At 45.5% G+C, this 21,217-nt stretch overlaps 1 protein-coding gene across 1 annotated transcript; it reads left to right on the top strand.

Moving 5' to 3' along the window:
• Positions 1 to 3,359: 3,359 nt before the first annotated feature.
• ASB4 (ankyrin repeat and SOCS box containing 4) lies at positions 3,360 to 14,145 on the top strand. Its single transcript, XM_040593013.1, has 5 exons — positions 3,360 to 3,573; positions 7,169 to 7,468; positions 10,078 to 10,568; positions 12,220 to 12,333; positions 13,957 to 14,145. The coding sequence occupies exons 1-5, from the start codon at positions 3,360 to 3,362 to the stop codon at positions 14,143 to 14,145; spliced, it is 1,308 nt and encodes a 435-aa protein (XP_040448947.1).
• Positions 14,146 to 21,217: the final 7,072 nt, after the last annotated feature.

Here is a 21,217-nt window from a genome sequence, read left to right as displayed (position 1 = left end):
GGCATTCATGCACTTACCTCCAGGCAGCTTTCCCTGGCTCAGCGCTGCTGCTGGGTGCCCAGCCTGTGAAGGACGCAGCCCTCTGAAATCAGTGGAAATACTTCCCTTGACTTCAGGGGGCTTTGGAAGGAGCCTGCGATAGCCCTGATGGAGAGGGTCCTCAGCAGCCCGTCGGAAGCCCGTGACAACAGTCCCATTGCCTGAAGTGCAAAGCAGCGTGCACCCCACGAGTGCTCTGTGCTGCTCTCTTGCTTGCCATGCCCCTTCACACCTGGTTCTTCCAACCTGCTGTAACCACCTATAAGGGGAAGGTCCAGCCTGTCCCCAAGAGGTTCAGGTGTTTGTGTGCCTCCAGTTTGTCCTCCAACAGGAGGCTATCGTATGGCACTGTGGGAAGCTGAAGGAAAGCCTGGGGGCAGGAGCTGTCTCCCCAGTAAAAATGTGCCTTTGTAATTTAGACAACTGATCCTAAACATGGACCAGGTTTTCTGTGGATATGGTGTGTGAGTGCACAGTGCCCATCACAGTGGCCTCAAGTCTAACCTATAAACACCATAAATACTAGTACTGTTATTTATATTAAACAGGGGATGAGCTATTGTTTCGCAGTCAGATGTTCAGAATATTTGACAGCCTCGGGGCTTGGATGACATCAGTTTTGACTTTCAAAATCAAACTGCCACCTTGTGGTACGGCGGGGGAGAAGTCTATAGAAATTCCATGGATAGCAAAAATACAGATACATAGTAAAAACCGGTCCCTTTGCCTCACCAATGACCTACAGTATTTCTGTATTCTTAAATATGTCATACTTTAAAAAGTCAGCCTAAATTTTTGTGATTTTTTGTCAATGTAAAACATAAAACCATTTCTTCATTCTTGTAATTGTACTGAAACCACCAGTGCACTCACATGGGTGCAGTTTTCAAGATTAGACCCCAATGCCACTTACAGAGAAACACTAACTGTAAAGGCTATAGGTACCTATAATTGTTTCCTTTCTCTCTTTAAACTCACTAATGTTAAGAAAAATTTCTGTGAGAGTTAGAGCAGGGCCACACAAATTGCTGAAGGTGAGCAAGTTGTAGTGCATCACCTGGTCTGAGGTGCTGTTCCTGTGCATGCTCTTGGACCATGACTGGTGTAAGGTAATTGTAATCAGGTTTATTTTTCACTGTGGGCTAAGCCATCACTAATTACTTCACCTTGCTTCTCAACCAACAGCAAACACGATGGATCAGCAGATGTGCAGGAATCTGTTACAGCAATGTCCTTGTGCATCTCAACCTTCAAGCAGCAGACCAGCATGGAGATGTACTGGCACAACCCTTTCAGCTAGATTGAACGTCCTTGTAACCTAATACTATTTATGAAAGATGACAGATGAAAAGCTAGTCTGTTTCAAATCAAAAAAGTGTAGCTGAGGTGAACAATTGATTGCAGCCACATATCAGTGCTTTGTGCATCCATGACTTTTCAGGAATATAGTGGGTTTTTAAAAAAGGTGCAGGTAAAAAGAAGCCTGTAAGACCTGGAGTTCACATCTTGTCCCTCTGCTCATGCCAGATAAGCATTAATACCTTTTTTTAAGTGAACTGAAGTCACCCACTACTGAAAGTAACAAAGGAAGAAGGCAGTTGTGCTGGAGGAAATGTAAAGGTATGGAGAGCATGATGCTGACCCTTCTCTTAAGTAAGCCTAGAAAGACCCAGATGAGCTGCCTGCAACCTAGAGCACCAGGGCAAGCTATCTTTCTTCCCACTGTGTCTATTACAAAGTGCAGTGCCTCCTCAGGGAAGCTTTGTTGTTTTGTGTGTGTGTGTGTGGGGGGGTGTTGTTTGTTTGTTTTGGGGTGTGTGTGTGTGTTTTGTTTTGGTTTTCCCCAAAGTATTCTTCACCCAAAAGTCATAGGTAGAAGGAACTCACAAATTTCAGAAGTTTCCATGAACTGCTGTCCTCTAACACCTTCATGCAGTACTGGCTCTAGGAGAGAGCTGGTGAGCACTCCAGTGGATGGGGGTCCTGCAGGCCCTTATGGAGCTGCCTGAGGAGCCTGGCCCCTTTTGAGCACAGAGGCTGCTCCAACTCGCAGTATCACCTGGCTCACATTTTCCCATCAGCTCACTTGGCAGCCAAACTCCTAGGAAGAATAAACCTGAAAGTTTCTTCTTAGTGGCTGCTCTGGTGTTGGCTTTGCTGGGTGATTTAAATCAATGGTGGATAATCTCCTTCTAGCTATGGTCTCATCCAGCAGCCCAAGTGGGTGCAGGTGTGAACCATTTGTACATAATGCATGGCAGTGGCTCGTGCTAGCCATGTGTGGGTTTGCACCTTCACAAACTGCTGTCAACACAGGGACAGGGCTGGCAAAGACAACAAGAGAAGGGAGGGAGGGGGAAGTGTTCAGTGTGTGGTGGGGTTGTGAGGGAGAAGGTCTGAATTTAGATGAAGAGTGGGCAGGGGAAGGAGAAGCACCTATGGACCTATGCAGCCTCCTGTGCTTACACCTGAGTTAATTCCCATGCAAGCCCTGTGTGGTATGTGAGATCCTCCCCCCCCCCCCCCCCCCCCCCCCCCCCCCGCCCGCCCCAGCATGGCTGTACAGCTCTGCAGCCCCCGCATCCCAGCATTTATCCTGGGATGCACTGCTTCCTGGGAGCACTGCTTGTGGCCTCTGAGCAAACTACGAAAATCCTGCTGTCAGGAGACCAGGCTAGATCAACGCAGTGATCTCCTGGGGGCCTTACAGATCAGGGTACCTGAGACCTGCGTGGTGGGGGGCTCTTGTGAAGGCTGGCTGATGGCTGGAAGAATGAAACCAGGACCAACATGCCCAATGCTCTCCTGGGGAAGAGTGAGCTACCTCCCACAGGAAGAGTGCCTTGGGGGATGTTATTGGGTTCCCCCGCCCCGAGATGCACTAGCTAAAAGGCATCTGCAGGCAGAGCATCACGGTCCTTTGTTTTCAATAGATCAGTTATGGAAACTGTGAAAGAAAATGTTGAGTCCTTCCCCAGCTGAGAAACAACACCCAGGGCTAGTGTCTTTTAATGTAATTATATGGCAGAACCAGAGGGTAACCATGTGGTTAATGAAGCTTAATGTGTATAAAGCCCATAGAGATAAATTTTATTTTGGTGTTATTGCTAGCTTGTCTGTCCTTGCTTTCATAAAAAGAGTGTGGTGATATCTAAGAGTGACATTTCAATGCCTGAAATGCCCCTCATATAAATAGAACAAGCAGATCAGCATGACTGAGTGATAAAATTACCTTCTGGTCTTCAGGAACTTCAGCATGCAACCGTGCTATAGGCACCTCAGCGTACACCTCTTCGCAGCACAAACAAATACGTTTGGAAATGGATCTGGAGGAGACATACAAAGAGGGAGAGAATACGAAGGGGAAAATTACTCGAGTTGCAGCTGCAAAGATGGTGAAAAAGGCTTTTTTTGAAGCCCTGAAGTCCAATGACTTTGAAACACTGGAAGAGCTCTTGAGCCAAAAGAAAATAGACGTGGACACGGTGTTTGAAGTGGAAGATGAAAACCTGATTCTGGCATCCTACAAACAAGGTAAACGTGGCAGCATTCACCAGCCAGGAAGTAGATGGGTTTGAATGATTTTCAAGATACTGTGGCCTTTTATCCCCTCTGACGCTGCAGAGGAGGCTGATTCATAGGCAGTAACATCTCCGTAGGTTCATACGGCTGTGGTCACGGCAGTAGGGGAGCTTGGTGGAGGGCAGGCCAGAGACCAGCCTGAGCCTCCATGCTGCTGAGGAACTGCTGCAGCTTCAGGGGTGTCCAGAAAGAAGAGTCTTTTGCCATTTCCTCACAGAGAACTCGGGTGCAAAGCCCAGAATAGACACATGCAGGCTCAGTGTGGTATAAACATTTCTTGCATGTAACCAGTCACATATACAGGCCATTTAGAAACATAATATACAATGTCTTCCATTTTCAGTTTACGGTAGTAGTAGAGTGAATGCTCCCTAGCTCAGCAGAGCTAAGGAAATCCTGTGGACCTTGGATGCCGCTGGATGGGAGGAGATTTATTTTTCAAACTGACAGAAAGTGAGGATGTGCTAGTGTATCAAAACAGAAAAGTCATCTGGAAAAACACAACCAGAAAAGACATCTATTTTGGAGTGTAGAAAAACAGTTCTCACCCAGACACCGCTTGAGTTTCCCAAAACTTACAATTTAAAGCAATAAACCAAGTTTGCTCCCTGCTAAAATCAGCATACTTCATGACCTACTTGCTAACAGACTCTGTGTGTGTATCTGGAAAACAGTAATGATCAGCCTCTGCCAGAAGTAATCCTACGTGGAGATAAACACCTCCGGTGCCAGCAGCACAGCAAATGCACTTTCTTTTCTGTGGCATAAAGAAGGGACAAAGTCCCACCTCTTCTCCCTCTCTGTGTTTAATGATTGGCTCCTGTTCTTCTCATTAGGGTGATGTCCTGATGCAGTCATGACATACTTCCCTTGAGGACAGTGTCTGAACTAAAGCATGCAGTGACGAATGTGTCTTGAAATACCTTTTATTCTGTCCTCAGCAGGTTGAGATGCATTCTGGCTGTGGTTTGAGATTACAGGATTAATGCATAGATTTTTAATTGTAGATCATTTGACTGCAAGAATTAACCTGTCTTTTCTGGAGAAATCTTTTCCTTTCTCCAAAGAGAAGAGAGGTAAATGCACCCTATGGCCTAAGTCACAGCAGTGCATTCACTTTGAAAGGCAGGAGGCACTCTATCAACTCTTGTGCAAATTTTACTTTTATTCTGATTTGGGATAACTGTGATATGAAAGACGGATATCCTTGAGGAGGGAGAGGGGAGAAAAATGAAGCCCCACCATCCCACCATTCAGACAGCCTGAGCTTTGCCATAGCCCTAAGTGATGAAGGGGAAAAGAGATGCCATGGGTGACAGCAGCTTTGCTTCCTCTCTGCCAGTGAGGCTGAGAACTCCCAAGGACACTGACCTCGCATGAGCCATGTCTTTTTCATGTTTCTAACTAAAGAAACAGGCAAGCTGAGCAAGGCCTCCCACAGAGCCCATCTGTTCCCTGCTCAGTGCCTGGTCCCCAGCCCTCTGGGCTCAGTGGTGTCTGCGGGTTTGAGCAGAGGGCATCAAGATGTTCCCTCAGGATGTCTGAGTACAGCTTACCTGCAGCAGCACAGGCAAAGGACATAAACGGTGGTCTCCAGCAGGAAAACTGTGGCTGTATAAAGTGAAAACTTGGCTTTTACAGATCACTTTCCTGCTGTTACGTATCATTTATGGCCCACATCTGGCCATAAATGTGAGGCTCAGCTCCATGTGGGATAAGCTAGCAGTGCTCCACAGCTCACCAGTAACAAAGGGGACACTGCATGTGAATTTGGATAGGGAGGTGATTTAAGAAACTTGCTTTGCTGTATGCATAGACTCTGGGATATAGCTCATCTACTTTGTGCTCAGTTTTCATGTAATGAAAAGGTTGTCTTACCAGAGCTGCCAGTGTAACCTGCGTAGTCAGGAGGTTGAGAGAGGGTGGAGAGGCTGCAGAGGAGCCTGCGCCCCGCTTGGGCACTCAGGTGCCTCAGGGGTGCCTGCTGTTGCCATTCGCAGCATGAGTTCCTGGGGACTGGGATTGGTAGTCCCCAAAATTCAGTCCTAGAATGGATGCCATGGTCCTCCGTGGATGGACAGTTTCTCACCCCTGACATCTCACACGCCGGCAATAACAAATGCTTGTACTGGCCAGGAACGAGTCAGTGCAGCTGTGCCAGAACAGGAGGTGCAGCTGCTGTCATGACTGTCCATTTTATATCTGTAACCTTTCAGTGGAAATCTAGCATTTTTCAGACGTTTATGAGAACTTCATTACTGCATCTATCTCAGAATATACTTGCAATTTAACGAGGAGGAAAGAAAAACTTTAATTCAAGTTTCTCCCTTCCACCAGCATTTTGTTTCTATCTACCTCTTTCCTTCCATCTTCTGTCTAATACAACACACTTGAATACTGTAAAAACTTTATCTATGTAACTTTAATGTTGAAAAAACATATATAACTAGAGATTAAAAAATGAAAGTCTGAATTAATTTGACTTTATTATACATATTTAGTATTTTTTTCTTTGTCTTATACATAATAACAGTATTCAACCAGGCATTTGTCCAAAGAGAAATAGATAAATCAAAACCAGAAAATTTTATAGACATTCTAGCTAAGATGCAGCTGCTGTACCTCAAAAAAGAAAAAAAAAAAGTGAAAAGTTTTAGACTTCTCCTGCCCTTCTTCACATTATTATTGTGGTTTACTTTTTTTAAACAAATTATTATAGTAATCACTTCTGAGACTGTCTCTGTGCAGTCATTAAGCACGTAGTTCTATTTTGGGAACAAATATTTAAGTGTTACTTGGTCTTACACCTGATGTAAGTTTTAAAAAAAAAGAAAAAAATCATTGTGAATTTTTCACAGAAAAATCCAAACATTTTGAAGGCAATTTTCATGCTAATGTCCCTGCTTCTGTTTGGCTCTTCAACCTAATTTACATCAGCATCCAAACCACCACTCCGTGCTCCTCAAGGGCAGTAGCTGGCAGGTCTGTGATACAGCTGCAGCCACATTGCCAGGGGTCATCTATGTGCAATGCATCACTGGAAGTCTGAATCCAGCTCCCAACATGCAAGATCCTGCCATCTCCCACGCAGAAACAGTAGGATGAGCTATCTTTTGAGTCACTAGCCTAAGTAAATGCTGCCTTCTTATTCCAATGGCACTTTTGTTCGGCTATCGGCAGGCTGAAGGTCCCATTTCCCCCATATTTTTTAGCTAGTGGCATTTCAAATGCTCTAAACTTTTTTTTTTTTTTTTAATTTAGTCTACACAGGTCACAAGAAAAACAAAAGCTGCCTTCAGAGTACATCTACGTGGGAATTATCTCTCCAGAAGGCAGAGTATTCAGCACACACAGTAACAGTGCTGAACGAAAGTGAAGCTGAGAGAACTTTGTGTGCACTAAGCTGTAGCTGGTGAAATTACAGTAAATTAAAGCAAAACTCGAACCTTCCTTCAAAAACTTCCTTCCCCTTCAATTATTCTCAGTAGGTGGATAGTTCAAAGAAAAGTCTTTGCCAAGGATGGTAACACATTTTCACTTTGTACAGGGTACTGGCTGCCTAGCTATAAATTAAAAATATCCTGGGCAACTGGACTTCATCTTGCTGTCATGTATGGACATCTGGAAAGTCTTTCGGTCCTCCTCAATCACAAAGCTACCATCAACTGCCGGCCAAATGGAAAAGCTGCAATCCACATTGCGTGTGAAATGGCGAATGTTGAATGTCTCAAGATCCTTTGCAACCACGGAGCTAAGTTGAACTGCTTTTCAATGAGTGGGCAGGCACCCTTGCACTTCTGTACGACACGAACCTCCGTGCCTTGTGCCCAGCAGCTGGTTTGGAGAGGTAAGGTAACGCTCTGGAGCATCTCTTGCAGCGTGCCCAGAAATGGTGGGCACGGTCTTTGGTTTCTCTTAGGAGGAAGTTTGTACGTATGTACAATAAGTACATGTGTATCTGTCCCCTCCATCCACAGGTGACCCATGTCTTCATGTCAGACTCCTTTTCCCCATCTGTTTGATCAGAGGAAGTTTCTCCCATTCTGATTCCTCATCCCATCTGTTCTTCCCTCTCCCTGGCCACTGGCCCTTACTCTAGAATCCTTTCCTACTTCAGTGCCTCCAGCCCACTGCCCAGTGTGTCCCTCAGCAGAAGAGCTCCTTGGAACCAAGGAGTATCTGTTTCTGTATTTTTTTCTTCTGTCTTCTTCATCTAGATTTACTATTGATATATTTTCACATGACAGTGCACCCTTCTCCTCTTCTTTCTTGTTCAGATTTCCTTGATCTCAGAAAAAAATCTTCCAAACACTTGGTTTTTGAGACCTGGCCTTGAAAAACTGGATGCAGTTTTTCATACTGTCTCTTCATTTGTCAGCAGCCAAACTCCTGCATCTGTGTAGGGATTGGGGTGGGGGGTGGGGGGTGGGGGGGTGGGAAATGCTGTTGTATAAGATTTTTGTTTTCCCAAAGTAAAGATACATTATACTGCTGGTCATCTGGAACAAATGAAGCTATGACTAGGCATAATTCCTTGATAAATATACTGGTGCCACACACTATTTCCTTAACACAAGGATGCTGACTCAGGACACGGTAAAAGGTACACAAAGTCAGGCAGCTCAAGTGTTCAGTTACAGACAGAGATATCCCCCTATTTATTACGCCACACTATGGCAAACACAAAGGCTTTGGGGTTTTTATGTGCTACATGGGTTGTTACTGAAGGCTTTTTCTGAGATGCAGAGCCCAAGTATACTTTGTGGGCAAGGCAATCTATGGTCCCAAGTGAATAACCGCCTTGCTTTTCTTCTGCTGGGAAGATACATATTATTTTGTTTGGTAGAAAGGAAAATAAATGCTGCCAGTTGTAGCCTGTCCAAAGCAAACAGTGCTGACAGCAGGAATTGAATTTGCTACCATGGAAAAATCTTAAAATTCAAATGTACTCTTATAAAACATAGGACAGGATGAATGCAAACGAAAGGGTCTATTCTTCAGGCTTTCTCCATCCACCATCAGCAACAGAATAACAGTACTTTACAAGCCACCCTTCATCCCAAAGCACTCACTAAACAAAAATCTCCATATGAACTAAAAGCCGAGACTCCAGACAAACTGGGAAAGGTCTGGAGCACAATGTGGCAGGTGTGCACATCCAGGTAGCAGCGCCACTCAACAGCTGAAGCCAGGGTTTTGGTTAGTATCTGCACCAAAGCTTCCAGGAGGCATCTCCCACCCTGCCACCTCCAGTCGCTGGTGTCTCACTGGGCCAGTTCAGGTAAATGCAGCGGAACCACTTCTGGTTTGGGCGACTCGCCAGCCGAGCAAAACCGATCCGGCGTTCTTGTGCCAGCCGCGGGCTCGTGCTGCTGGTGCTCACGCGGACATGTAACGCCACTAACGCGCCGCCTGGCTTAACAGCATCAGCACCCGGTTTCCCAGCCCGCAGGTGAGCTCCCCGTCTCCCAGCCGCTCCGGCTCCGCCCGGTGTACCTTCGGGCATGGAAGGACTCTCTGGAGCCCGGAGAGGCAAGGGCTGGCGGCACAGCGGGGGCTTGCCCTGCACCGGTGCGTTTACTGACGTGTGCTCAGAGCCCCGGTTCAAGGTTCAAGCTGGCTGCTGCCCCCGGCTGCTGCCCCCCTGCGCCTCTGCCCCAGCCCCCGGGCCCCAGGCGGCGGCCCCGCGGCGGCTCGCCTTTGCCCTGCGGAGGGGGCTTGCCGGCCTGTCCCCTTCCCTGACGGGCAGCGCTGGGCACTCCCCCCGCAGCCCCCGGCGTTTCTGCAGAGCGGTCCGCGGGAGGGCAGCCGGCGGGCCCGGGCGCTGGGGACCCCCGAGGCCGGGCGGGCGGCCCAGGCCGCTCGGCAGATGGCGCTGTTGCTTCACCTGCGACGGCCCCGGGCGCTGAGGGAGGCGGCGCGCCGCCCCGTAACGGCTTGGGAACGGGCTCCAGACCCTCCGCTGGGGACTCCGGCAGGGTTTTTTCTTTTATATCATCTATAGGTATATCAGAAAATGTCCGTTCTCCCAAGCTGGCAGTTAACCAGGTGCCGCCAGAAGCCTTCTCACGGCGCCAGAGCTGAGCAGAGCTGTTCTCCCGAGCAGGAGCAAAGCTCCCCTTTTTCCTCCAGTTCTTAATTTATAGGCAAAAGCAATTTGCACGGAGGTTTGGACCCACACGCTGCTCCAAAATAGAGTGTTCAGATAAGGTTCTCTGCCAGCTCAGGGCCACGCTATCGCATCTGAAGCCGGATCCAAGAACCTGAAGTTTTGAAGGGTTTCCTGGAGCCTTAAGAAGTGCAGGGTCCCTGTCCCCAGCTACTTGCATTTCCATGTGTGTCTTCCATGCCAGTTGCTCACCCTCACCTTCTCCCTGGGTAGCAGGGCTCAAGCAGAGGCACGGCCAAACCGGGGTTTCGCTGCCTTCATTTTTTCCCACCATCTTTCTTTGGCAGGAGCGAATGTGAACCTAAAAACAAACAACCAAGATGAGGAGACCCCTCTGCACGTCGTTGCGCGTTTGGGTATCCCGGAGCTCGTGGCCTTTTACGTGGAACAAGGGGCACACATCGATGCTCTCAACGCCTACATGGAGACTCCCCTGGCCTGCGCAGTCTATTGGGCTCTTCACTATAAGGATCAGACATATAGCCCGGATCACCACCTCATCTGTCGGATGCTCTTAGACTACAAAGCAGAAGTGAACACTCGTGATGAGGATTTCAAATCCCCACTTCACAAAGCTGCCTGGAACTGTGATCACATCCTGCTGCATATGCTGCTGGAGGCAGGAGCAGAAGCAAACATCATGGATGTCAATGGCTGTGCACCCCTGCAGTATATCATAAAAGTGACATCTGTGCGGCCAGCTGCCCAGCCTGACATCTGCTACCAGCTGCTGCTGAATCATGGAGCAGCTAGGATATATCCTCTGCAATTCCACAAGGTTAAGGATGGCTTTGTACAGTAGGGATGTGGAAAGAGGTGGTGTCTTGAGCAGGAATGGGATGAGAGAGCCAAATTTCGGGGTTTGGTGGTATCTGGATTTGCTGGAGTCCTGTAAACTGTGGGCCCAGAATGCCCAAAACTTTGTAAGCCGAACTGCTGTAAGAGCAGTATCACTTAACTGAAGTGAAATTGCAGTTGCTAATGCCAGAAATCAGGCTCAGATCCCATTTTTGTTCTTAATCAGCCTGAAACCCCAAACTCTGAATGCTGGTTCAAGCCTAACTTTTCAGAGCTGATTCACTTTCTCATTTCAGAAAACCTACATGCCTTTATCAAACCTGGCTCCATACAGGCTTAACTGGGTTATACAAAACGCAGATTTCATGGCCTCTACCAAAGTCTGGAGATCAGACCACTTGATTCAGTTTGTCACTTCTGACCTGTAAAAATCTAATCTATTCAAAATGAAATGGTTCTCAATAAAGCCTCAGCTCATTCCCAGGAAACGTGAGAAATTAAGGGGAAATGATGGACCTGGGCTCATAGTTGATGAAAAAAAAGAAGAAAAATGATTGCAGGATCCCCCCCAAAGAATTTCTAAACTTCTGCAAAGCCCAAAGCACTCACAGAAGTCTCTGACAGTCTTATATCAAACAGCTAAGTAAGCTTGCTGTAGTCGGGACTTATTCTCTCTCATCCAGTGCCTCAAGCAACATTTTGCATCTCGTCCACTGTATATGTAAAGTTTTAACAAGCCAAGCAACCAGGAGCCTTTGAATAAAATGCCAAACCTTTGGTTGTGCCCTCTTGAGCCCAGAGTGAGGTGGCTCTGCCTGCAACAGAAAAACCCTTAGTCTCCTAGAGCATGTCTGAGGTCCAGGTCAGGGGTCTCCTCTTCCTGCCTTTGCCTTTCTCCAGTTGTATGGAGTGGGTCTCCCTTCCAAATGATCGTTTGCCCAACTGTAAGATATATAGGTGATTTATCCCAGAGGGATGTTCTGCAGTTTTGTTTCTGAAAGTCTGGCAACTGTGGGACACAATTGTGCATCATATGGTGTGAATGCAATGTGTTATTCTCTGAGTGTGAGTGACAACAGACTTGGGTTTTTTCCTCCTGCACTAAAGTTACTGCGCAGAGCAGTTGTTTCAGGGGCCTCGTGTGGCTTGGAAGCTTACTTCTGAGCTCTGTTATCTTCCAGCCATCTTTTAAATTTTCCTGTAATGATATATTTTTTATTCATACAAAGGGGATTTTTTCTGTTCCTGTACTGCCCGACCTGGAGCAAAAACTTTGTGCATGGCTTTGCCTGGTGTGGAGTCAATCAACCCAACTATAAACAAGTTATCTCCAGATCTGGGTGATGGAACCCAACCCGTCAGCGAGCTACACTGCTCTGGAGATCTAAGCCAGTACTTCTGTGTGGTGTTAAAACGGGGTTTGCACAGCTCCACTGGTGGCTGGCCTGGGGCTTATTGCTGTACTTGCAGTGAGCAGTGTAGACAAGGCTTGTGTCTTTTGCACCTCCAGCCTTAGCCTGTCATAATTCTTTGGCTGTGTCTGTCTCAGTATTCCGTTGCATAGTGCCAAGCATCCAGGCTAATCCCAGCTTCCTCGTGGTACTCATGGTCTCTATCCATCCTGCCTGCAGGTGCTACAAGCCTGCCATTCCCACCCCAGAGCTGTCGAAGTTGTCGTCAATACCTATGAACATATCAAATCAACATCTAAGTGGAAAGCAGCCATACCTGATGATGCCTTTGAGGTAAGCTCTTAATGAGCTGTAAGTAAAATCCAAGCTCATTTGCATTCTCCGTATCTGGCCACAGAAAAGTGAGAATGCTTTTGAAAGAGAATACCATCTCAGAGGAGTTGGGACTTCTGCGTTTAGTATCACTCGCTTGACAAAAGCAAATCAATCACTGTCAAAAGACATATTTTTGAGGAATTTTCATTGCAACATTATCCTTTGGAGCACTCCCTGTCAGGGGCGCTGCAGGAGCTCAGCTGTCCTTGCACTCACCAAGTGCAAGGATTCTGGCTGTGACTGGTGTTTCCTCAGATCTGTCAACACTTATATATTTGTATTTTTTTTAAGTCAGCAAATATTTTAAAAGTACATGTTACATGGGTATGACTGTGAGCAGGACTGGCTAGCTGCAAATACAGGGGAGAATGAAAGTGACAAATGAGAGATCAAAGAGGAAAAGATGTCAAAAGGCAAAATTATGGGACAATCTACATGCTTTCACGTAATTATCCCTTTAATTCAAAAATCCTCGTAGTCTAAATATTCCAGTTTAAACCTAGTTTTTTATTAAAGCTGGGCTTTTTCAAAATTTTCAAATCACTGTTGAAGTGCACCAATATCTGCTATACATTATCAGTGATGTTTAGGGAACTCTGTCCATATTATAATGCAGAGTTACATAGCCAGAGGAACTGTGAGACTCCTTTTGTGTCAGATCTGTTCAGAAAAAATTAGAAGAAATCATTCTGGGTGAACACAAAATCAAAAGTTAAAGGTCTATTTCACCTTAACAACAACAACAACAATAATAATAATAGTTGTTGTTGTTACTATTATTCTTCAAACAAAGCTTTTAATCTGAAATATTGGAACTTCTTATTTGGAAAAGTCTACAGTTGCTCTATTTCTTTGTTGAGATTCTCATTTTTGTTGTCAAAGCTATTTGCTGAATCTGATATTAAAATGAAGAAATTTTTTGTTGACACAAATCCATACTTTTCCATATATAAAGGGCATCTGAATACATATATAACCAGATCTGTCCAGTAGCAAGATTATAAAATCAGGTCAGCTCACACTAGTTGCGTGTATTTACCATTTGCTTCTTTTATTTCAGAATCATTTGTAAGCATCTGCACTTTTCTTCTTGTGGGGATGCAATTTTATTTATTCTAAAAGGCCACTGGGGAGATGAGTGAGACCAAAGGTAGTTTGCCATTCACAGCCCCAGCTAACTCACCGGTAACGCCAGCGTTACGCTACCTCGCTGTCCCGCAGTGAGGTTTAGAGGATTAACTTGTCCACGTGCTTTGACCCTGAGCTGGCTGCAGTGTCTGTTCAGATCAGGATTAACACCACCACAGAGGAATCTCCACCTCAAACTGATGGATATAAGACATACCAAACCTAAAGATTTCATCATGGTCTTTAACTTAACATTAAATATTTGAGGTTAACATGAGAATTTTGTGCAGGCATTTGGCTAAACCAAGTCCCTGGTGCTTGATGTGCCTCCAAGGGACAGGCTGGCTGGCTGTGCTTGTTACCTCGTTCTGCCAAGGGCTGCATGTGGGTAGGGGAAAGGGAGGGAAGGAAAACAGTCTTACTGCCCTAAACTGCACTTGCCTTTTTTTGCAGCGGCACCAGGATTTCTATGACTCGTTGTTCACTGTGTGCAGCAATTCACCACGGTCACTCATGCATTTATGCAGATGTGCTATTCGGGCAATACTGTCAGAAAGGTGCCACAGAGGAGTCCCCTTGCTCTCCATCCCCCTGTCCATGAAGAAGTACTTGCTGCTGGAACCAGAAGGAATCATCTACTGAGCCGCAGCAGAGCAGGCACTGGTGTCTCCCCTCCTGGCTACGCGTGCCTCTGCGAGGTGCTGGAGATCTGAGCACAACCCTGGCACAGCCCTTTGCTTTTGTACAGTCGCAGGCCAGCCTGAAGCTGGGCTGGGATCTGTCTCTCCCTGCACTGAGGCACCGCAGCTGCAGGCTGCGGGTTGCACCGAGGCAGGCAGCGCTGGAAGGGCCCCTGCTCCAAACGCACGCAGGGGCACGTATGTCCGTGCTTTGTTCAGCCTAGTTTAAATGCTGCTGCGGCTTCCTTTGGTATTTATTCCACTGCCTGCTAGATAGCATTAGATTGAGTCTGAGCAACCTTTGATACTGTTTCACTGTAATTTTCTTCAGCTGTTGCTTTGGGAGTAAAAGAAAGGATATTGTCAAAAAATAGGACATTTATTAAGAGTCACAGAAATACTTTCCCAGAAAGAAATGGGCAAACTGCTTTGAATCATGACCACAGACAGGATTTCAGTAGTTTCCATGTTTTCCTGTGGATTGACTCTCAATTCAATGTTCGTTCACTGTTCGCTACACCTGTCTGTATCTTATAAAACTTTCTCATAACAATATCCTTTTTAATTGTAAGAATTTTTTTCCATTATGAATCACAGTATGCGGACAGGATTGAAATCTGAAGCACTAAAATTTCTGTACACTGATACTCGTGCCCGGTAGCTTTTAGCAGATACTGTCTCTGTTTCCACTCTCACTGTGACCGAGTGTAAAGTCATTGCTTGAACTGAACTGAGCATTTGAAATGCAGGTAGAATGGACTTGCCCTGACAACTTGCACAGCTGTACTTATACCTGTCCATGTAGCCCTCAGGATGGTGTTGGATGGGATCTGGGAAGAATATGAACCCTTTTCTTCATTAACTATAAAAGAAACTTAGGCTGCTAACAGGGACTATACACTTCATTTTTCGGCAGCTAAGCGCAGGTGAGAGGAATCCCACCTCAACTGAAAGGTGTTTCCAAGATGAAGGTGTGTTGGCTGTGCTGTTGCAGACCTGCCAGTCCTGCGGATCTGCATGCCCTGTGCTTCTGGACCTGCCAGCACTGGTTTCCCTGCTCAGCAGGAAGCCTTTACTCCTGCCCGAGCTACTGTCTCCGGTCCAGGAGGATGAAATGTGGGGCAGTGGCAGTGCACACACCAAGCATGCTGCAGCAAGGGCAAGTGTGTGATCTGACCTGCAGATAAACCCCATTTTTCTTCCCTCTTCTAGTCTGATGCAATCCATCTGGGTGGTTCCACTATTTTTAGACCCTAACGATTCTGGGTTCTGTTAAAAGGGAGGTGAGCCATGCCCACCATTGGCAGCCAGTTTGCATCTCTGACTGTGAAGCTGTCGGTCCTTCTCATTATTATTATTATTATTATTATTATTATCTCTTTGCAAAAGAGCCCACAGCACGTTAGGCTTTTCCCAGCTGGACAAGAACAGCCAAGCTGTTCAGTGTGTCTGTGTCTTGCAAAGTGGCAATAACAGCACTTGAAGAAATGTGCAGGCTATTTAGTGTTATAAATCACTTCTCTTTTTAGCTCAGTTTTCATTAATCAAGGCTTGTACGCTCTATTAGGAGATAATCCAGCTCCTGGGTCTATGTTTAGCTAGACAGCAATGTAGGTTGCGATTTAACAGGTTCCAGTTCTGATGGAGAATTTGACAGACAACACAGACCATGAGAAAATGCTTTCTCATATGAACGAAGTTGTAAAATAGGTCCCCGTACTTTACTAAACTGATGAAAAATTTCTATAGAGTCGTAGAGATCTCTCTGTTAGAGATACTACAGTACTTTGCAGGGGAGAACAATCAGGTTCTAGGGCAGGTTGTCTATAGAAAAATTTGCTTGAGGCAGTTGCAGGTCAATGGCATCCACTGAATTCTCCACTGAGGAAAACCAGTGAATTTGGAAGGAGAAAAGGCGGTAATCTAAACCCACTGCTTTTCTAGGTGAGGTACCTATGTAAGTCAGGTATGAGGAGGAGGATTTGCAAACTGATCAAGGCAAGAAAACATTTGTTGCTTTCTGACTAGTCTGACAGTGGGGCAAGCTGGGTAGCCCAGAAGAGACAGATGGAGGTAGCTGATTTTATTTGGAACACATCCCTGTGCTGGCTGCTTCTGGAAGTGAAATTCTGCATCTGGAAGAGGGAGGTTTAAGGCAGAACAATAGCAGCGTTTTCTGACCTGTCGTAGTCAGGACTCTCTTGCTGAGAGAGAAGAAAACAGGCTGTCACTAGTGTTCCTAAATTCCCTCTGATCCTCCCCCTCTGCAGTGAACACACTTAATTTTTATTCTGTGGGCACCCAGCCTCACTTCCAAGCTTTGTACCAAGCAGGTGCCAGATTATAGCCATTGTGATATCTGACAGGGAGCACAGTGGGATCAAGCTGATTATAGTCATAGGAATTTGCAAGCTGTTAAAAACACTGGAGAACATCCCTATCACAGAAAAAAGACCTGATTGATGCACTTTAATTGCTTCTCTTGTTGGACTTAGAAAGACCAACAGTAAGTAAAGCTTATTATTTGTTAGCTTTTAGCATTTCTTTTATTCTCTTACTGTACTCTATTCCCACGCACTGGGTAGAGTTGCTCATGTAAGTATGGGGCTACCTTATAATAAGCTCATCATTCATTAAATTTGTGGGATGCACAGTCATATTATTCTGACTTAGTGCAGATGCCTTGACATTTCATACTGTCATATAACTCCTGATTGTGCTTTTATATTTTCAAAGCTGCAGCAGATTGCATGGCTGCAAGTGGAAATAACTAGATACTGTTTTCACCCCTACACTTCGAGCATGAACCTAGTCATGACCTAAAATGACAGAAAATTGTTTTCAGGTTGTTGGGTGTCTCCTGTGAAATGAGTTGCTTTTTGCCATTTGGCTTCTTAGAGGTGTAGCCAAGTTTGAGACATTTCCACCATATTTCGCAGCCTATTAGAATATCTAAAGCACAGATGGACAAAGAATGACTATCCTTTCCCACAGCTCCCCTAATGACTTCTGAATGGATAGCAATGAGATTACATGTTTTGGTCCTTGTGCATTTTAAGAGGTGTATATGAAGACATTTCTTATGCCACATGCATTGTTGACAGAAGAAGTTGTCCCATCTGTGACCATAGGGACACTCTGCATGTATTTCTGGACCAGCACAGAGCCCTAATTCAGCTGTTCATGGAAATTCAGACATCCTCTTTGTGAAGTGCTCTTGCAATAATTTTAAACTTAGCCCCTGATGTCTGATTGGATCCAGCTTGACTCAAAACTCCAGTAATTTATCCATGGAGAGTATGTAGGTGAAACTGAAGTCTAACTGTTCAGGACTGTATTTTCCTACAAAGCCTTTAAACATCTATTCATATTTGGTCAGCCTTTAGACACTAAACAACGAGCTCAGAAGAGCATGGCTGGTTCAGCTCTCCAACACTTCTGCTTGTCCTGTCAGCCTAATGCCAAGAAGAGGAGACAGAGACTGCAAAGCAACAACTCAGGACCTTGGAAAAGGAAGCAGTATATGTTGATCAGTTCCAGCTCAGCCACCAGCAAATGTTTTTGAAACCTTCACCACTCATCCTTGAGACAGGCTAGTTTCCCAGTGCTGCTGATGGCAGGAAGGGAAGGATATATTCTCATCCGCTTCCCACTTTGCGCAGCAGTATCAAGAGCGTAAGGGTTGCACAAGGCTTGGAGAGGTGATAAACAGGTCTTCCCTCCACAAAGGTGGCCTTAGGTAAGTATCAACAGCTGTCCACATGCAGACTGGTCCTAGAGCATGATAGATGTTTTGTTAATGTGCTCGTTACTGGTACTTTAAGGTCACAACCAACAGTCAATGTCACCCAACTCTACTCCAAAATCAAGCTCCTTGATGAGAGTCTATTGTTTGGCTGAATAGCTGCAATACTCACCCTTGGGACCTTCACTGCCAGGGGGTGCTGGTTCCACATCTCCTGATGCTCTCATAATGAACTGTATTAGGATCAGTTTGCATTACGAAGAGGAAAAGGTTCAAAGACCAGACCAAAATACAGGGCCCTGGGGCCACCTGGCACAGGCAGCCAGGATCTCCACGTCTTTCTGCCCTTAGCATTTGAAAATGCAGCAGAGGAAGGGGATGGGTTGCCTGCACCCCTTTCATGCTGGTACATGGCATTGTCACTAAGGCTGCATGGAGGATGACGAGGCTGGATGATCTTGTAAGGTTTTGGACCAAAACTCCTGACTACAGGAAAGCAGCATGGTGTTGAAATGCCCATTCTGATTCTGGCAGCTCTGTGTGGGTCTGTGTGCACATCGGCATGTGTACGCATCGACATCCGTATTCATGTGTGAGGAGACTTGCAGAGACATCCCAGTCAAAATCTTTTATCTGGTTTCAATCAGAGTTTTTCAACCCAAATCAGGGCATCACAGCTGAAACCAATAAATTCCTATAAGTGTTTTGGCATCAACAAAATTTTACTTACTCAAAACCACTTACCATCTTGAAAAACTCTTTCTCTTCTTTCCATGGGGCCAGTATCTCACAGGCTACACACCAGTTTTGACAGAATCAAGTTAACTGCTGTGATCATGAATTTATATAAATCTCTCAGACTGAGCAAGTCTGACAACTATTTTCATAAAATGTCAGGAACACAACTGTTAGGGCGTAGGGGAAAAGGTTTGGTCTGCCATGAAAGGTGGCAGCTTAACTTCTAGCTGCAAGCAGTGCTGGATCAATTAAAATGATCACAGGGGTTTGGCTCATTCATATTTGAGGAATGTTATTTGAAAACATGCTAATGCTTTTGACAGCAGATTTTGCTCATGGGGCAAGTACCTTTAAATTAAACATACAAGAGTTCTTCAGTCTTTAAGATTGGAAGAAAGATTGAAAGGGTCTGGGGTGGCCTATGCTATTATATACCTTTATTAAACTCTGAGAAGCTAAAGAGACATGCCAGCTTTTCAGTGTGCTGGGAGGTTTGCAGGGCTCTTGAAGGGCTGCTTTGCTTTTCTGAAATGCTACAAGACATAGATGGGTCAGACACAGCAATATTTCCATTTGCTTTCAGGATATGGCAGTAGAATTTCCCTGTACTCCCTAGAGTTTGCTCTTCTACTAAATGACAGTGCAGAACATGCTATTAGCAGAGATGCCAAAGCTAGCTAGCGTCTGACACCTTAACCTCCTCAAGAATTACATTAAAGCAGTGGAAAGATCTACCACAGCCTCTATTTGTAGAACGGCAGGGACCTCTGGTGCAGCAGACGAGTGGGTCAGGAAAGATTGCTATATACAGCAACTGTCAGACGAAATTGGTTGGCTGTTCAGAAATTTGTTTCTGAGTATTTCTCCAAATGCATCTTAAGCTTCATAAGACACAAAGTGGAAAGGTGACGATGGATATTATGCATTTCAACGACCTATTTGATTTTAATACACAGTTAACGGTTTCTTAGCACATGGCAGCTGCACGTTGCCCTTTAGCTTGCAAAGGCACCCTATGGAGTACTGCTAAATTACAATCAAGGCATTTGAAACAAGGACCGCAGGGCACGTGATGATTTTTACACCCCTGATGAACCGTTTAGGTCTGTTCTTTCAAGCTGGGGCTGACTAGGGATGCTGCTGTCAGCCTTTTGCCTAGTGCCAGAACCACACCACATTTTACTCTTGTGACTGTGGAACTGATACGGCTGCTTAGGCTGTTGGTGCTGCAGTTAGCACTGGGTAAGATTGTGTCAATAGTAACCGTCAGTGAGGAGCTGTACTGACTCAGTATGGCCATAAGCTTGCTGGCTATATGTGGGAGGAAAAGGGGTTGAATCCAGACAATTCTGGTCAAGAACAGGGATTTTTACTTATGCCTGATAACCCTGCAAAATGCACTAGTTGGTCAGGGACTAAGGATAAACAACCACTATGATCTGAGGAAAAAGGTGCAGAAACAAAAGAGCAGCAATACTCACTGAAAGTCTACTTTATAATAACACACTATAAAGGAGGGGACAGAATTTTGTGCCCTATAACTATATGGGCATTTGTTCACGCAGTACGAAAATGCAGGCATTGCTGAAGGGCAGTGCGGTGCCTGCGCTGCCTACAAGCACACAGCATGCTGGAAAGCACCGGCGAAGAGACATCACTGAGGTCAGGGCAAAGCCATTTCATGACAAAGAGGAATATAGGTATTTTAACATCCATGCAAAGTAAAACTGACCCTAAAGACCCAGTTGCAGCAAAGTCCGTTGGATTACGTCTACCTCCCAAAGCTGAGCCAACCCTTTGGTGAGTCCATCCTGCTGTTTCCAAGTTCACTGCTGGGGAAAAGGTGTGTGGCTGCCCTGAACTTAAGGGCACACTGTCTGCCTATGTCCGTGGTGGACCCACTTCTTGGTGCCAGCAGCTCTGAACTATACCTTGCTGGAAATCTGCACCCCAGCCAGTCATCTGGGTCCATTTCTCCCCCAGCCCTGCCCTTCCCTCCACTTTAAATCCACAGAATTTCAGTGATTTTTTTTTTTCTTTTTCCACCTTATAGCAGTTTTTGGTAGCTTTTCTTTGGGATATTTTTTTTTTTTGATAGTGAACGGAATTTGTCCCAGTAAAAATGCACAGGCACCTGCACACACACAGAACAACAAGACAAGAAGAAAGTCAAACCCTTCTCAACTAAAGGAGCTTCTACCAGCTGGGAAGGATTTATACTTTTTCATATGTAATATTTGTTTTCTATATGTCAATACACTGACAGTGTAATTTGCAGCTGTTGGGTAGATGGAGTACAGTATGTACCACGGCATTGCCCCAGTCTTAAAGGTCTCTAATGCAATCAAGCCTGGCATGACCTGCAGAACATGCACCATTCCAGTCTAAAACTGAGACCCAATCACCTTACTATTTTTGCTGGAGTGATTTAGAAATAATTTGGAGGGTTTAACACAGGAATTTTTAGTTCTTCCCAGTCCTGTTGTTTAGAATCATATTTGCACATTATTTCAATACTTTTCTGGATGTGTGGTCCGGCACTCAGGTGCCC

This window comes from Falco naumanni, chromosome 4 (assembly GCF_017639655.2).
Source record: "Falco naumanni isolate bFalNau1 chromosome 4, bFalNau1.pat, whole genome shotgun sequence".
NCBI lineage: Eukaryota > Metazoa > Chordata > Aves > Falconiformes > Falconidae > Falco > Falco naumanni.
The sequence above is the reverse complement of the archived record's forward strand: the minus strand, read 5'-3'. Positions and strand labels throughout refer to the sequence as shown.